At 38.9% G+C, this 18,652-nt stretch overlaps 1 protein-coding gene across 12 annotated transcripts in view; it reads left to right on the top strand.

The window, feature by feature from the left end:
• The window catches only part of LOC110512945 (NACHT, LRR and PYD domains-containing protein 1 homolog), a 30,000-nt gene that overhangs the window by 8,705 nt on the left and 2,643 nt on the right, over nt 1-18,652 (top strand). For 5 of the 12 annotated variants that reach the window (XM_090188158.1, XM_090188148.1, XM_090188155.1 and 2 more), the window contains 8 exons: nt 3,213-3,496; nt 5,830-5,867; nt 8,051-8,115; nt 8,248-8,462; nt 8,651-8,907; nt 9,060-9,185; nt 18,284-18,416; nt 18,503-18,532. In XM_090188158.1, coding sequence (XP_090044284.1) covers nt 8,108-8,115; nt 8,248-8,462; nt 8,651-8,907; nt 9,060-9,185; nt 18,284-18,416; nt 18,503-18,532 — 769 coding nt within the window. In that variant the 5' untranslated portion in view covers nt 3,213-3,496; nt 5,830-5,867; nt 8,051-8,107. The remainder of the gene's footprint in view (nt 1-3,212; nt 3,497-5,829; nt 5,868-8,050; nt 8,116-8,247; nt 8,463-8,650; nt 8,908-9,059; nt 9,186-18,283; nt 18,417-18,502; nt 18,533-18,652) is intronic. The other 7 variants (XM_090188149.1, XM_090188156.1, XM_090188147.1 and 4 more) reach the window with 2 other exon arrangements.

The raw sequence follows: 18,652 nt of genomic DNA, 5'->3' as shown, positions 1-18,652 counted from the left end.
GCTAGGTTTCTATCCAACTGGTAACAGGCTAGGTTTCTATCCAACTGGTATGGTAACAGGCTAGGTTTCTATCCAACTGGTATGGTAACAGGCTAGGTTTCTATCCAACTGGTAACAGGCTAGGTTTCTATCCAACTGGTAACAGGCTAGGTTTCTATTCAACTGGTAACAGGCTAGGTTTCTATCCAACTGGTAACAAGCTAGGTTTCTGTCCAACTGGTAACAGGCTAGGTTTCTATCCAACTGGTAACAAGCTAGGTTTCTATCCAACTGGTAACAAGCTAGGTTTTTATCCAACTGCTAACAGGCTAGGTTTCTATCCAACTGGTAACAGGCTAGGTTTCTATCCAACTGGTAACAAGCTAGGTTTATATCCAACTGGTAACAAGCTAGGTTTCTATCCAACTGGTAACAGGCTAGGTTTCTATCCAACTGGTAACAGGCTAGGTTTCTATCCAACTGGTAACAATCTATCCAACTGGTAACAAGCTAGGTTTCTATCCAACTGGTAACAATCTAGGTTTATATCCAACTGGTAACAATCTAGGTTTCTATCCAACTGGTAACAAGCTAGGTTTCTATCCAACTGGTATAACAAGCTAGGTTTCTATCCAACTGGTAACAAACTAGGTTTCTATCCAACTGGTAACAAGCTAGGTTTCTATCCAACTGGTAACAAGCTAGGTTTCTATCCAACTGGTAACAGGCTAGGTTTCTATCCAACTGGTAACAAGCTAGGTTTCTATCCAACTGGTAACAAGCTAGGTTTCTATCCAACTGGTAACAGCTAGGTTTCTATCCAACTGGTAACAAGCTAGGTTTCTATCCAACTGGTAACAGGCTAGGTTTCTATCCAACTGGTAACAGGCTAGGTTTCTATCCAACTGGTAACAGGCTAGGTTTCTATCCAATCCCACATATTTCCATGATGACAAAACCCTGTGAGTTTGTCGTCACACATTGAGATTCGTGGTTGCAAGTACAATTCACAAATCTGTAATTAAATTTCACAATCTTGTATCATGTTGTGTTGTTGTTTTTCACCCCTTTTTCGTGGTATCTAATTGGTAGTTACAGTCTTGTCTCATCGCTGCAACTCCCCCACAGACTCTGGAGAGGCGAAGGCCGAGAGTCGTGCGTCCTCCGAAATCACAACCCAGCCAAGCCGCACTGCTTTTTGACACCAACATGTCGGAGGAAACACCGTACACCTGGCGACCGTGTCAGCGTGCACTGCACCTGCCCCGCCGCAGGAGTTGCTAGTGCGCAATGGGACACGGACATCCTTGCCGGCCAAACCCTCCCTAACCTGGACGACGCTGAGCCAATTGTGCGCCGCCCCATGAGTCTCCCGGGTTGTGGCCGGCTGAGACCGGGCCTGGACTCGAACCCAGAATCTCTAAACCACTGCGCCACTCGGGAGACCTTGTCGTGTAAAATTGAATAATGGTCGTCGCAAACGTATAACTTGACAGTTGAATACGCTCAATACGATTTGCAAGAATAATTTATTTTCAGAATTATTACAGGCCCATTTACTAGTATGAATATTCTGCTGTGAATCAAAAATACACTTGCAGATGTTTTATCTGTGCACGCTCAGAGTTCTGTCAGTGTCACAAAACCAAGAGATTCGTAAACTTGTAAACAGTTTAGTAAGTTAATAGAAAGAGATTTCTGTAAAAATGGTTTCAGTTGCTTTGTGGTTAGGACCTTTTTTTACTCCTGACCAATCAGCCAAAACCACAGCCACATATTGTTGCAACCATTGGCTGGATTGTTCCATCAATCAAATCTCAGGAAGTAGCGAAGAGGAATCGTACTTGTAACCATGAATCTCAATGTGCGACCATGAAATTCAGAATACAAACTCACAGGGTTCTGTCATCCATTATAATCCCATAGATAATTTATGCATGTATATGTGTGTATGTATGTATGTATGTATGTGTATGTATATATATATATATATATATATATATATATATATATATATATATATATATATATGTATATGTATGTATATGTGTGTGTTTATTTAACTAGGCAAGTCAGTTAAGAACAAATTCTTATTTGACTGCCAATTGTACACTGTACTATGGGACTCCCAATCACGGCCGGTTGTGATACAGCCTGGAATCGAACCAGGGTCTGTAGTGATGCCTCTAGCACTGAGATGCAGTGCCGAGAGAATGCCAAGAGTGTGCAAAGCTGTCATCAAGGCAAAGGGTGGCTATTTGAAGAATCTCAAATATAAAATATTTTTTGATTTGTTCAACACTTTTTTGGTTACTACATGATTCCATATGTGTTATTTCATAGTTTTGATGTCTTCACTATTATTCTACAATGTAGAAAATAGTAAAAAAATAGTGAGTAGATGTTCTAAATCTTTTGACCGGTAGTGTATATTGGGTTCTGTAGAATACTATCAGTATGTGATCTTGTAGACATGGATTGAGATCTAACTTTCATTTTTTAACATTCATCACTGAAATCACCAGAGTGGTCTGTTCTCTGGGCAGTGAATGAGTAGAACAGAGACTATGTAAAGTAGAGAATCCCATACATTGAATGAGCAGAGACAATGTCAAGTAGAGAATTCCATACAGTGAATGATCAGAACAGAGAAAGTAGAGAATCCCATACAGTGAACAGCCTCACTGTAATGTCAGTCTCACTATAACCACTAGAGGGCATCAGAACCTATTGAATAGGACAGCCTCACTGTAATGTCAGTCAAACTCACGTGTAGGTCTCAATTTTGTGTCAGAAGCGCAGTGCAGTGTTTTGAGGGGGGGGGGGGGGGGTGTGTGTGTGTGTGTGTGTGTGTATCTCATGATACCTGGTGACTTCACATCTCTAGGGGCTTTCATCAAGATAAGCAATCTCACCATCAGTATTGCTTTTATCAAAGTTGACATATGTTACATTTACATAATTTAGCATATGCTCTTCCTCGGTGGGAGTCGAACCCACAACCCTGACATTTCAAGCACCGTGCTCTTTGAACTGAGCTACACAGGACCACATTTTGAAGTTGACATAGTATGTTATGTCACATTTGACAATGCACCCTACATAGGGAGCTGTTCTGTCACCCTTTATACATACTTTGTATTGCTTATGAAGACTGTATGTATGCTATATAAAGCCTTTATAAGTTGTATTTAGTTTATTCACAGTCTATCCTTCTGCTTTACCAACACTAGAGACCATGGTGGAGAGAGTTGGATCAAACCTGGACCTGAGGACACCAGAGACCACGGTGGAGAGAGTTGTATCAAGCCTGGACCTGAGAAAACCAGAGACCATGGTGGAGAGGGTTGTATCAAGCCTGGACCTGAGGACACCAGAGACCATGGTGGAGAGAGTTGTATCAAGCCTGGACCTGAGGACACCAGAGACCATGGTGGAGAGAGTTGTATCAAGCCTGGACCTGAGAACACCAGAGACCATGGTGGAGAGAGTTGTATCAAGCCTGGACCTGAGAAATGTGAGTTAACTGATAATTGTTTTTACATCAAAATATGATTAAAGCGTTCATTATACTTGAGTCCCAGACAAGGAGCACAATCATGATCTATTTGGTCAAAACAAACTTAAAGGTAGAGTCAGCGATATGACATAGATGCACAATGTAAACAACATAGTGCAGGGGTTCTTTTTCAGCCTGGGACCCAAATTATAGATTGTGTTTTTCCTGGGACCCAAGTTTAGGAAAATATGCAACTATACGTAAATATCGGTACATTTCATTGCCCTTATGCCTATGTAACAGTATAACTTTAGACGGTCCCCTCGCCCATACCTGGGCGCGAACCAGGGACCTTCTGCACACATCGACAGTCACCCTCGAAGCATCGTTACCCATCGCTCCACAAAAGCCGCGGCCCTTGCAGAGCAAGGGGAACTACTACTTCAAGGTCTCAGAGCAAGTGACGTCACTGATTGAAACGCTATTTAGCGCACACTGCTAACTAAGCTAGCCGTTTCACATCCGTTACACCTAAAACAAATAACAATTCAATGAAATACCCATATAAATATATTTTAATGTTCATTTTCCCCCATTTAAAACACTCTTACATATCTGTCTAGGTTGGTACTGTTTGCTGCTAAAATACAATAAATCATTTTCATTCTGAACCGGAATAAACTGATTGATCACACATCACACAGGTGTAGACTAGAAAACACACACACAGTCCTAATGAGAGGTGTGTGTCTTGTTGATGTTTTCAACAAGCAGGTCTGTTCTGGGCTCCGTGTTTAACAGTGCAACACTGAGGTCATACTCAACCTTGAGACTGTTTCTGTACTTGTGTTTTTAAGTATGTCAGAGTTCAGAACCCTGACTCACCACGTAGGTATGTGGAGCCAAACTGGACCAGAACCTCTACTGTTTCCTCAGTCAGGCAGGAGACCGCTTCCTGCTGTCGATGACTGTTTGCCTCAAAAAAATAATCTTCCTTTCAAATCAGTTTATTCCAGTTCAGAATACAAATTATTACTTGTATTTGAACAGCAACAGTTCCAACCAAGACTAGTTTAAAACAATAATTTCTACAGTAAGATGTACAGTAGGCCTGATCATTTTTTATATTAATCTGTACTGTTACTAAGGGTTGCACCATCCGTAACTAGTTAGCTTGCTTTGGCTAATTTTAGCTATTAGCTGTGTACAAGGCCAGGGGATTGTTTGAAAGAGAAACGCACATCTTCTACTATGAGAGTTAGTACTCCCTTATTTCTGCTTATCATCACCGGTTGTAAAAATGACAACAATGCCTTGCTAGGTGACTTAGTTTTCCACCGTCGCACTGTTTCCTGAAGTATTCTGCCTTGTTCTGAAGGAAGTCAATGGGTTTACCATCATGTTGCGGATGTTTGGTCAGGACGTGTCGTTTTTAATTAATTTGTTAGTAATGAGTCTCTCAAAACAAACGCAAATTCCCCGCACAAAACAGACAGTGGGGTGCTCTTCGTTATTTCTCAAAGTTTGTATGAAAGAGAGAGAAACTCATCCATGTATTTGCGTTTTATGACAATTGGAGCTCATTCTGAACTTGTGGCTGGTATGAGTCCATTTGATGACAGCGGTGAGTGATGTTGAGTGGGAATAACAGGTCAGTGGCTAACAGGGCCTCATCCGCTGCTGAACGATGTGTCGCGGAGTGATGTTTAAGAAAACCGCAGAAAAACATATATCCGGTTAACCGCGAAGCACACGGGCATCTCCCTCTCCTACTCACCCAGCTGCCAAACTGAGCACAGATCGCTGCTAAAAGGCAGAGAGCGCCGATGCACTTGGCCGAATCAATTCCAGTAATTAATTAAATAATTATACATTTACTCTGACACGTCGCGACCCATACTTTAAGAAAGGCTGGTAATAGTGGGTGAATTTCTGCAACAACTAAGTGCTTTGGAGCGCAAGGCTAGACCACTGTTTTGGTCCCGTGGTTACCACGTTGTAAGAGAGTGAAGAAGACCCACGCACATGGACAGATACTGTGTGTGACTGTGTGAGAGAGAAGTCGGGCATCTTGCTCATCACAATATCTGTGGTGCTGCTCGTACAACATAATTTATCTGACTCTACCAATAAGCTCTCATCCTAGGATCTACCAGAAATCAGGCCCCCAACATCTATAAAACATGGACCAGAACGATGTTTCCTGCTTCCACAACCATTCATTAATATAACACTAATGTCAGATTAGGGTATGTTAATATAATGAGTGTACATTCTGAGACTGTTGCTAACTTAGATTCATGTTTATTACAATAAGATTGTCCATTTTAATGAACTACTTTTGACTTCAGTGATTCCTCAGAGCTGTAAGACTTGTGACCATGTTGAGGTAAGTCATAATCTCAGTTCTTACTTATACATCAAATGTATTTGTAAAACCCTTCTTACATCAGCTGATATCTCAAAGTGCTATACAGAAACCCAGCCTAAAACCCCAAACAGCAAGCAATGCAGGTGTAGAAGCACGGTGGCTAGGAAAAACTCCGTAGAAAGGCCAGAACCTAGGAAGAAACCTAGAGAGGAACCAGGCTATGAGGGGTGGCCAGTCCTCTTCTGGCTGTGCATTATAACAGAACATGGCCAAGATGTTCAAATGTTCATAAATGACCAGCAGGGTCAAATAATAATAATAATAATCACAGTGGATGTCGAGGGTGCAACAGGTCAGCACCTCAGGAGTAAATGTCAGTTGGCTTTTCATAGCCGATCATTCAGAGTATCTCTACCGCTCCTGCTGTCTCTAGAGGGTTGAAAACAGCAAGAGTCCGGCACAGTTTCAAAGCCAGGTGTGTAGTGACCAACCATTCATACTGGGATATAGACAGTCTTGTGTTCTGCTTTAGTAATATAAACACAGTCTCAAAGCCAGGTGTGTAGTGACCAACCATTCATACTGGGATATAGACAGTCCTGTGTTCTGCTTTAGTAATATAAACACAGTCTCAAAGCCAGGTGTGTAGTGACCAACCATTCATACTGGGATATAGACAATCCTGTGTTCTGCTTTAGTAATATAAACACAGTCTCAAAGCCAGGTGTGTACTGACCAACCATTCATACTGGGAAATAGACAGTCCTGTGTTCTGCTTTAGTAATATAAACACAGTCTCAAAGCCAGGTGTGTAGTGACCAACCATTCATACTGGGATATAGACAGTCCTGTGTTCTGCTTTAGTAATATAAACACAGTCTCAAAGCCAGGTGTGTACTGACCAACCATTCATACTGGGAAATAGACAGTCCTGTGTTCTGCTTTAGTAATATAAACACAGTCTCAAAGCCAGGTGTGTACTGACCAACCATTCATACTGGGATATAGACAATCCTGTGTTCTGCTTTAGTAATATAAACACAGTCTCAAAGCCAGGTGTGTACTGACCAACCATTCATACTGGGATATAGACAGTCCTGTGTTCTGCTTTAATAATATAAACACAGTCTCAAAGCCAGGTGTGTAGTGACCAACCATTCATACTGGGATATAGACAATCCTGTGTTCTGCTTTAGTAATATAAACACAGTCTCAAAGCCAGGTGTGTAGTGACCAACCATTCATACTGGGATATAGACAATCCTGTGTTCTGCTTTAGTAATATAAACACAGTCTCAAAGCCAGGTGTGTACTGACCAACCATTCATACTGGGATATAGACAGTCCTGTGTTCTGCTTTAGTAATATTAACACAGTCTCAACGCCAGGTGTGTACTGACCAACCATTCATACTGGGATATAGACAGTCCTGTGTTCTGCTTTAGTAATATAAACACAGTCTCAAAGCCAGGTGTGTACTGACCAACCATTCATACTGGGATATAGACAATCCTGTGTTCTGCTTTAGTAATATAAACACAGTCTCAAAGCCAGGTGTGTACTGACCAACCATTCATACTGGGAAATAGACAGTCCTGTGTTCTGCTTTAGTAATATAAACACAGTCTCAAAGCCAGGTGTGTAGTGACCAACCATTCATACTGGGATATAGACAATCCTGTGTTCTGCTTTAGTAATATAAACACAGTCTCAAAGCCAGGTGTGTACTGACCAACCATTCATACTGGGATATAGACAATCCTGTGTTCTGCTTTAGTAATATAAACACAGTCTCAAAGCCAGGTGTGTACTGACCAACCATTCATACTGGGATATAGACAGTCCTGTGTTCTGCTTTAGTAATATAAACACAGTCTCAAAGCCAGGTGTGTACTGACCAAGCATTCATACTGGGATATAGGCAGTCCTGTGTTCTGCTTGTAGTCATGCAGGATTTTAGCTGGTGTCATATTTTGTCAATACAGTTTAATTGATAAATAACCAGCATTTCATGTAACATTGAATAAATACATTAGATGAGTTACTTTGGTTAATGGGCCAGTTTCCCAGACACAGATTAAGTCTAGTCCTGGACCTTAAAGAACTTTCTATTGAAACTTCCATTGAGTCCAGCACTAGACTCAATCTGTGTCCAGGAAACAGGCCCCATATGTATTACTGACATGCTTGTCCTTGTTCAGGACTCCACACACTGGCTTCAGATTGAACCCTTGACTTCCACTGTCCAGGGAGTGACAATGTTCAGGTAAAATAACTACTTTTAACATTTCATTCCACCTGCTAGTGTATTTCCCCATTACCTTTGGGAATAGTCTTCTAATCCAACCTCTCCATTTGACCATTGACCTTCTCTCCCACATCTTGTTGTTGCTCTCAGACACAGGACACCCAAAGGGAGTTATGAGTGCACAGTGTCTGGGCTCCGCTGGCTGTGTGAGAGAGATGTCATTCTGAAGTATCACTTCAGGAACTGGGAACCCTACAGTCAACTTCTGAAAGACATGCAGTACGCACAAGGTGGTCCATTGCTGGACATCACTATGGAGTTAGGTGAACTGGAGGAAGTTCATCTGCCACACTTTGTCTGTTTAGGTAAAACCATATAGAAATAGTGTTCAGAAAGACATTTCTATGTAACTGAGTTTTACTTCCTGAATTAATGAATTAACTATTCTGGGAGTTTGAGTTTACTGTGATCTGGTACTGCATATTCTTTGTGTTTTAGTTGGATGAATAATACAATATTTGTCTTCCTGTCTCCTTTGTATTGTGTTGTTCAGGGACCAACCCTTCCCTGAGGAATGAGATGAAGATTCTTCATGCAGAGGAACATGGAGTGTCTTTAGAAGAAGTGCATGAGGTTACCAGATTCCATGTTAAGATTCTCCATCCCAAGTTCTCACCTATCGCTCTGATACTGAGATTACTGTCTTGGAACGTAGATGTCCACTGTGAGCTGATGCTCTATCTGACAGTGAAAGGGGAAACATTAATTTCTCGCCTGTACCTGTTCCCATGGAACCCTGGCCAAATACAGGTGAGGGACCATTATTATAGAGATGACCTTAACTAACCACTGGTGCAGCTTATGTTGAGACTCATTAAGTTGAGTGTGTTGCCAGTTTTCTGAATAATGTTTGAATAAGACTGTACATTGACTGGCTGGGTATTCCGTGCCGCGTTTCACAGGCGGTGGAACTACAGGAGAAGTCTCACGGGTCTTCAAGGATTCTCATCTCCAGACCAGAGCAGTCCTTCAAACTATATAGTTTCTTCAGACTGAACATTCCCTGTTCTACCTCCATCAATCCACAGGTACAGTCTCAGTAGAATTAGAACATGTCTATCCATTGTTTCAGTAGAATGAGAACATGTCTAGCCATTGTTTCAGTAGAATGAGAACATGTCGTCTATCCATTGTTTCAGTAGAATGAGAACATGTCTAGCCATTGTTTCAGTAGAATGAGAACATGTCTATCCATTGTTTCAGTAGAATAAGAACATTTATATCCATTGTTTCAGTAGAATGAGAACATGTCTGTCCATTGTTTCAGTAGAATGAGAACATGTCTATCCATTGTTTCAGTAGAATGAGAACATGTCATCTATCCATTGTTTCAGTAGAATGAGAACATGTCTGTCCATTGTTTCAATAGAATAAGAACATGTCGTCTATCCATTGTTTCAGTAGAATGAGAACATGTCTGTCCATTGTTTCAGTAGAATGAGAACATGTCGTCTATCCATTGTTTCAGTAGAATAAGAACATGTCTATCCATTGTTTCAGTAGAATGAGAACATGTCTATCCATTGTTTCAGTAGAATGAGAACATGTCGTCTATCCATTGTTTCAGTAGAATGAGAACATGTCTATCCATTGTTTCAGTAGAATGAGAACATGTCTATCCATTGTTCCAGTAGAATGAGAACATGTCGTCTATCCATTGTTTCAGTAGAATAAGAACATGTCTAGCCATTGTTTCAGTAGAATAAGAACATGTCTGTCCATTGTTTCAGTAGAATGAGAACATGTCGTCTATCCATTGTTTCAGTAGAATGAGAACATGTCTATCCATTGTTTCAGTAGAATAAGAACATTTATATCCATTGTTTCAGTAGAATGAGAACATGTCTGTCCATTGTTTCAGTAGAATGAGAACATGTCGTCTATCCATTGTTTCAGTAGAATTAGAACATGTCGTCTAGCCATTGTTTCAGTAGAATTAGAACATGTCGTCTATCCATTGTTTCAGTAGAATGAGAACATGTCGTCTATCCATTGTTTCAGTAGAATTAGAACATGTCGTCTAGCCATTGTTTCAGTAGAATGAGAACATGTCGTCTATCCATTGTTTCAGTAGAATGAGAACATGTCGTCTAGCCATTGTTTCAGTAGAATGAGAATATGTCGTCTATCCATTGTTTCAGTAGAATGAGAACATGTCGTCTATCCATTGTTTCAGTAGAATGAGAACATGTCGTCTATCCATTGTTTCAGTAGAATGAGAACATGTCTATCCATTGTTTCAGTAGAATGAGAACATGTCTGTCCATTGTTTCAGTAGAATGAGAACATGTCGTCTAGCCATTGTTTCAGTAGAATGAGAACATGTCGTCTATCCATTGTTTCAGTAGAATAAGAACATGTCTATCCATTGTTTCAGTAGAATAAGAACATGTCTAGCCATTGTTTCAGTAGAATGAGAACATGTCGTCTAGCCATTGTTTCAGTAGAATGAGAACATGTCGTCTAGCCATTGTTTCAGTAGAATGAGAATATGTCGTCTATCCATTGTTTCAGTAGAATGAGAACATGTCGTCTATCCATTGTTTCAGTAGAATTAGAACATGTCGTCTAGCCATTGTTTCAGTAGAATGAGAACATGTCGTCTATCCATTGTTTCAGTAGAATGAGAACATGTCGTCTATCCATTGTTTCAGTAGAATGAGAACATGTCGTCTATCCAATGTTTCAGTAGAATGAGAACATGTCGTCTATCCATTGTTTCAGTAGAATGAGAACATGTCGTCTATCCATTGTTTCAGTAGAATGAGAACATGTCGTCTATCCATTGTTTCAGTAGAATGAGAACATGTCTAGCCATTGTTTCAGTAGAATAAGAACATGTCTAGCCATTGTTTCAGTAGAATAAGAACATGTCTAGCCATTGTTTCAGTAGAATGAGAACATGTCGTCTAGCCATTGTTTCAGTAGAATGAGAATATGTCGTCTATCCATTGTTTCAGTAGAATGAGAACATGTCGTCTATCCATTGTTTCAGTAGAATTAGAACATGTCGTCTAGCCATTGTTTCAGTAGAATGAGAACATGTCGTCTATCCATTGTTTCAGTAGAATGAGAACATGTCGTCTATCCATTGTTTCAGTAGAATGAGAACATGTCGTCTATCCAATGTTTCAGTAGAATGAGAACATGTCGTCTATCCATTGTTTCAGTAGAATGAGAACATGTCGTCTATCCATTGTTTCAGTAGAATGAGAACATGTCGTCTATCCATTGTTTCAGTAGAATGAGAACATGTCTAGCCATTGTTTCAGTAGAATAAGAACATGTCTAGCCATTGTTTCAGTAGAATAAGAACATGTCTAGCCATTGTTTCAGTAGAATGAGAACATGTCGTCTAGCCATTGTTTCAGTAGAATGAGAACATGTCGTCTATCCATTGTTTCAGTAGAATAAGAACATGTCTATCCATTGTTTCAGTAGAATAAGAACATGTCTAGCCATTGTTTCAGTAGAATGAGAACATGTCGTCTAGCCATTGTTTCAGTAGAATGAGAACATGTCGTCTATCCATTGTTTCAGTAGAATAAGAACATGTCTATCCATTGTTTCAGTAGAATGAGAACATGTCGTCTATCCATTGTTTCAGTAGAATAAGAACATGTCTATCAATTGTTTCAGTAGAATGAGAACATGTTGTCTAGCCATTGTTTCAGTAGAATGAGAACATGTCGTCTATCCATTGTTTCAGTAGAATAAGAACATGTCTATCAATTGTTTCAGTATAATGAGAACATGTCGTCTAGCCATTGTTTCAGTAGAATGAGAACATGTCGTCTATCCATTGTTTCAGTAGAATGAGATCATGTCGTCTATCCATTGTTTCAGTAGAATTAGAACATGTCGTCTAGCCATTGTTTCAGTAGAATGAGAACATGTCGTCTATCCATTGTTTCAGTAGAATGAGAACATGTCGTCTATCCATTGTTTCAGTAGAATAAGAACATGTCGTCTAGCCATTGTTTCAGTAGAATGAGAACATGTCTATCCATTGTTTCAGTAGAATGAGAACATGTCGTCTAGCCATTGTTTCAGTAGAATGAGAACATGTCGTCTATCCATTGTTTCAGTAGAATGAGAACATGTCTATCCATTGTTTCAGTAGAATGAGAACATGTCGTCTAGCCATTGTTTCAGTAGAATGAGAACATGTCTATCCATTGTTTCAGTAGAATGAGAACATGTCGGCTATCTATTGTTTCAGTAGAATGAGAACATGTCTAGCCATTGTTTCAGTAGAATGAGAACATGTCGTCTAGCCATTGTTTCAGTAGAATGAGAACATGTCGTCTATCCATTGTTTCAGTAGAATAAGAACATGTCGTCTATCCATTGTTTCAGTAGAATAAGAACATGTCTATCCATTGTTTCAGTAGAATTAGAACATGTCGTCTATCCATTGTTTCAGTAGAATGAGAACATGTCGATCCATTGTTTCAGTAGAATGAGAACATGTCTATCCATTGTTTCAGTAGAATGAGAACATGTCTATCCAATGTTTCAGTAGAATGAGAACATGTCGTCTATCCATTGTTTCAGTAGAATAAGAACATGTCTATCCATTGTTTCAGTAGAATGAGAACATGTCTATCCATTGTTTCAGTAGAATGAGAACATGTCTATCCAATGTTTCAGTAGAATAAGAACATGTCGTCTATCCATTGTTTCAGTAGAATAAGAACATGTCGTCTATCCATTGTTTCAGTAGAATAAGAACATGTCTATCCATTGTTTCAGTAGAATGAGAACATGTCTATCCATTGTTTCAGTAGAATGAGAACATGTCTATCCATTGTTTCAGTAGAATAAGAACATGTCGTCTATCCATTGTTTCAGTAGAATGAGAACATGTCGTCTATCCATTGTTTCAGTAGAATAAGAACATGTCGTCTATCCATTGTTTCAGTAGAATGAGAACATGTCTATCCATTGTTTCAGTAGAATGAGAACATGTCGTCTATCCATTGTTTCAGTAGAATGAGAACATGTCGTCTATCCATTGTTTCAGTAGAATGAGAACATGTCGTCTATCCATTGTTTCAGTAGAATGAGAACATGTCGTCTATCCATTGTTTCAGTAGAATGAGAACATGTCGTCTATCCATTGTTTCAGTAGAATAAGAACATGTCTAGCCATTGTTTCAGTAGAATGAGAACATGTCGTCTATCCATTGTTTCAGTAGAATAAGAACATGTCGTCTATCCATTGTTTCAGTAGAATGAGAACATGTCTATCCATTGTTTCAGTAGAATGAGAACATGTCGTCTATCCATTGTTTCAGTAGAATAAGAACATGTCGTCTAGCCATTGTTTCAGTAGAATGAGAACATGTCGTCTATCCATTGTTTCAGTAGAATGAGAACATGTCGTCTATCCATTGTTTCAGTAGAATGAGAACATGTCGTCTATCCATTGTTTCAGTAGAATAAGAACATGTCGTTTATCCATTGTTTCAGTAGAATGAGAACATGTCGTCTAGCCATTGTTTCAGTAGAATGAGAACCTGTCGTCTATCCATTGTTTCAGTAGAATGAGAACATGTCTATCCATTGTTTCAGTAGAATAAGAACATGTCGTCTATCCATTGTTTCAGTAGAATGAGAACATGTCTATCCATTGTTTCAGTAGAATGAGAACATGTCTATCCATTGTTTCAGTAGAATGAGAACATGTCTATCCACTGTTTCAGTAGAATAAGAACATGTCTATCCATTGTTTCAGTAGAATGAGAACATGTCGTCTATCCATTGTTTCAGTAGAATGAGAACATGTCGTCTATCCATTGTTTCAGTAGAATGAGAACATGTCTGTCCATTGTTTCAGTAGAATAAGAACATGTCGTCTATCCATTGTTTCAGTAGAATAAGAACATGTCGTCTATCCATTGTTTCAGTAGAATGAGAACATGTCTATCCACTGTTTCAGTAGAATAAGAACATGTCTATCCATTGTTTCAGTAGAATGAGAACATGTCTATCCATTGTTTCAGTAGAATAAGAACATGTCTATCCATTGTTTCAGTAGAATGAGAACATGTATATCCATTGTTTCAGTAGAATGAGAACATGTATATCCATTGTTTCAGTAGAATGAGAACATGTCATCTATCCATTGTTTCAGTAGAATGAGATCATGTCGTCTAGCCATTGTTTCAGGAGAATGAGATCATGTCGTCTATCCATTGTTTCAGTAGAATGAGAACATGTCGTCTATCCATTGTTTCAGTAGAATGAGAACATGTCGTCTAGCCATTGTTTCAGTAGAATGAGAACATGTCGTCTATCCATTGTTTCAGTAGAATGAGAACATGTTGTCTAGCCATTGTTTCAGTAGAATGAGAACATGTCGTCTATCCATTGTTTCAGTAGAATAAGAACATGTCTATCAATTGTTTCAGTATAATGAGAACATGTCGTCTAGCCATTGTTTCAGTAGAATGAGAACATGTCGTCTATCCATTGTTTCAGTAGAATGAGATCATGTCGTCTATCCATTGTTTCAGTAGAATTAGAACATGTCGTCTAGCCATTGTTTCAGTAGAATGAGAACATGTCGTCTATCCATTGTTTCAGTAGAATGAGAACATGTCGTCTATCCATTGTTTCAGTAGAATAAGAACATGTCGTCTAGCCATTGTTTCAGTAGAATGAGAACATGTCTATCCATTGTTTCAGTAGAATGAGAACATGTCGTCTAGCCATTGTTTCAGTAGAATGAGAACATGTCGTCTATCCATTGTTTCAGTAGAATGAGAACATGTCTATCCATTGTTTCAGTAGAATGAGAACATGTCGTCTAGCCATTGTTTCAGTAGAATGAGAACATGTCTATCCATTGTTTCAGTAGAATGAGAACATGTCGGCTATCTATTGTTTCAGTAGAATGAGAACATGTCTAGCCATTGTTTCAGTAGAATGAGAACATGTCGTCTAGCCATTGTTTCAGTAGAATGAGAACATGTCGTCTATCCATTGTTTCAGTAGAATAAGAACATGTCGTCTATCCATTGTTTCAGTAGAATAAGAACATGTCTATCCATTGTTTCAGTAGAATTAGAACATGTCGTCTATCCATTGTTTCAGTAGAATGAGAACATGTCGATCCATTGTTTCAGTAGAATGAGAACATGTCTATCCATTGTTTCAGTAGAATGAGAACATGTCTATCCAATGTTTCAGTAGAATGAGAACATGTCGTCTATCCATTGTTTCAGTAGAATAAGAACATGTCTATCCATTGTTTCAGTAGAATGAGAACATGTCTATCCATTGTTTCAGTAGAATGAGAACATGTCTATCCAATGTTTCAGTAGAATAAGAACATGTCGTCTATCCATTGTTTCAGTAGAATAAGAACATGTCGTCTATCCATTGTTTCAGTAGAATAAGAACATGTCTATCCATTGTTTCAGTAGAATGAGAACATGTCTATCCATTGTTTCAGTAGAATGAGAACATGTCTATCCATTGTTTCAGTAGAATAAGAACATGTCGTCTATCCATTGTTTCAGTAGAATGAGAACATGTCGTCTATCCATTGTTTCAGTAGAATAAGAACATGTCGTCTATCCATTGTTTCAGTAGAATGAGAACATGTCGTCTATCCATTGTTTCAGTAGAATAAGAACATGTCGTCTATCCATTGTTTCAGTAGAATGAGAACATGTCGTCTATCCATTGTTTCAGTAGAATAAGAACATGTCGTCTATCCATTGTTTCAGTAGAATGAGAACATGTTGTCTATCCATTGTTTCAGTAGAATGAGAACATGTCGTCTATCCATTGTTTCAGTAGAATGAGAACATGTCGTCTATCCATTGTTTCAGTAGAATGAGAACATGTCGTCTATCCATTGTTTCAGTAGAATGAGAACATGTCGTCTATCCATTGTTTCAGTAGAATAAGAACATGTCTAGCCATTGTTTCAGTAGAATGAGAACATGTCGTCTATCCATTGTTTCAGTAGAATAAGAACATGTCGTCTATCCATTGTTTCAGTAGAATGAGAACATGTCTATCCATTGTTTCAGTAGAATGAGAACATGTCGTCTATCCATTGTTTCAGTAGAATAAGAACATGTCGTCTAGCCATTGTTTCAGTAGAATGAGAACATGTCGTCTATCCATTGTTTCAGTAGAATGAGAACATGTCGTCTATCCATTGTTTCAGTAGAATGAGAACATGTCGTCTATCCATTGTTTCAGTAGAATAAGAACATGTCGTTTATCCATTGTTTCAGTAGAATGAGAACATGTCGTCTAGCCATTGTTTCAGTAGAATGAGAACCTGTCGTCTATCCATTGTTTCAGTAGAATGAGAACATGTCTATCCATTGTTTCAGTAGAATAAGAACATGTCGTCTATCCATTGTTTCAGTAGAATGAGAACATGTCTATCCATTGTTTCAGTAGAATGAGAACATGTCTATCCATTGTTTCAGTAGAATGAGAACATGTCTATCCACTGTTTCAGTAGAATAAGAACATGTCTATCCATTGTTTCAGTAGAATGAGAACATGTCGTCTATCCATTGTTTCAGTAGAATGAGAACATGTCGTCTATCCATTGTTTCAGTAGAATGAGAACATGTCTGTCCATTGTTTCAGTAGAATAAGAACATGTCGTCTATCCATTGTTTCAGTAGAATAAGAACATGTCGTCTATCCATTGTTTCAGTAGAATGAGAACATGTCTATCCACTGTTTCAGTAGAATAAGAACATGTCTATCCATTGTTTCAGTAGAATGAGAACATGTCTATCCATTGTTTCAGTAGAATAAGAACATGTCTATCCATTGTTTCAGTAGAATGAGAACATGTATATCCATTGTTTCAGTAGAATGAGAACATGTATATCCATTGTTTCAGTAGAATGAGAACATGTCATCTATCCATTGTTTCAGTAGAATGAGATCATGTCGTCTAGCCATTGTTTCAGGAGAATGAGATCATGTCGTCTATCCATTGTTTCAGTAGAATGAGAACATGTCGTCTATCCATTGTTTCAGTAGAATGAGAACATGTCGTCTAGCCATTGTTTCAGTAGAATGAGAACATGTCGTCTATCCATTGTTTCAGTAGAATGAGAACATGTCGTCTAGCCATTGTTTCAGTAGAATGAGATCATGTCGTCTAGCCATTGTTTCAGTAGAATGAGATCATGTCGTCTATCCATTGTTTCAGTAGAATGAGAACATGTCGTCTATCCATTGTTTCAGTAGAATGAGAACATGTCGTCTAGCCATTGTTTCAGTAGAATGAGAACATGTCGTCTATCCATTGTTTCAGTAGAATGAGAACATGTCGTCTAGCCATTGTTTCAGTAGAATGAGAACATGTCGTCTAGCCATTGTTTCAGTAGAATGAGAACATGTCGTCTAGCCATTGTTTCAGTAGAATGAGAACATGTCGTCTATCCATTGTTTCAGTAGAATGAGAACATGTCGTCTAGCCATTGTTTCAGTAGAATGAGAACATGTCGTCTAGCCATTGTTTCAGTAGAATGAGAACATGTCGTCTATCCATTGTTTCAGTAGAATGAGAACATGTCGTCTAGCCATTGTTTCAGTAGAATGAGAACATGTCTATCCATTGTTTCAGTAGAATGAGAACATGTCTATCCATTGTTTCAGTAGAATGAGAACATGTCGTCTAGCCATTGTTTCAGTAGAATGAGAACATGTCGTCTATCCATTGTTTCAGTAGAATGAGAACATGTCGTCTATCCATTGTTTCAGTAGAATGAGAACATGTCGTCTATCCATTGTTTCAGTAGAATGAGAACATGTCGTCTATCCATTGTTTCAGTAGAATGAGAACATGTCTATCCATTGTTTCAGTAGAATGAGAACATGTCTATCCATTGTTTCAGTAGAATGAGAACATGTCTATCCATTGTTTCAGTAGAATGAGAACATGTCTGTCCATTGTTTCAGTAGAATGAGAACATGTCTGTCCATTGCTCTCTCTCTCTTGCTGTTGCCTTCTCGCTCGCTCTCAATTAAATTCAAATGGCTTTATTGGCATGGGAAACATACGTTTACATTGCTTTGGCAATCTCTGTCTGTCTGTCTCTCTCTCTGTCTCTCTCTGTCTCTCTCTATGCAGAAGATTCATCTCATACAAAGAGACACCACACCAAGCTTTTTCAAGGCGATCGTGAAAATAACAGGGATTGACATTGAGATGGAGTTATTCGGTGATGATGAGAGGACAGCATGGAAAGAGAAAGTATCACGATGTAGGAGCACATGTCAATCATCACTTTGTACTTTAGTACCAGATGCTATTTAGAGTGATATAACCTCATTTTTGTTTATCTTTCAGATGAATACATCACTGACACCTGTTCAACAAGTAAGTAAACATGAGTTACAATGCATTCAGAAAGTATTCAGACCCCTTGACTCCTGAGCACGTTTTTATCAAGGATCTCTGTACTGTTCTCCGTTCATCTTTCCCTTAATCCTGACTAGT

Source organism: Oncorhynchus mykiss, chromosome 10 (assembly GCF_057628025.1).
Source record: "Oncorhynchus mykiss isolate SJ-2025 chromosome 10, ASM5762802v1, whole genome shotgun sequence".
NCBI classification, from domain to species: Eukaryota; Metazoa; Chordata; class Actinopteri; order Salmoniformes; family Salmonidae; genus Oncorhynchus; species Oncorhynchus mykiss.
This window is presented reverse-complemented; position numbering and strand designations above follow the sequence as displayed.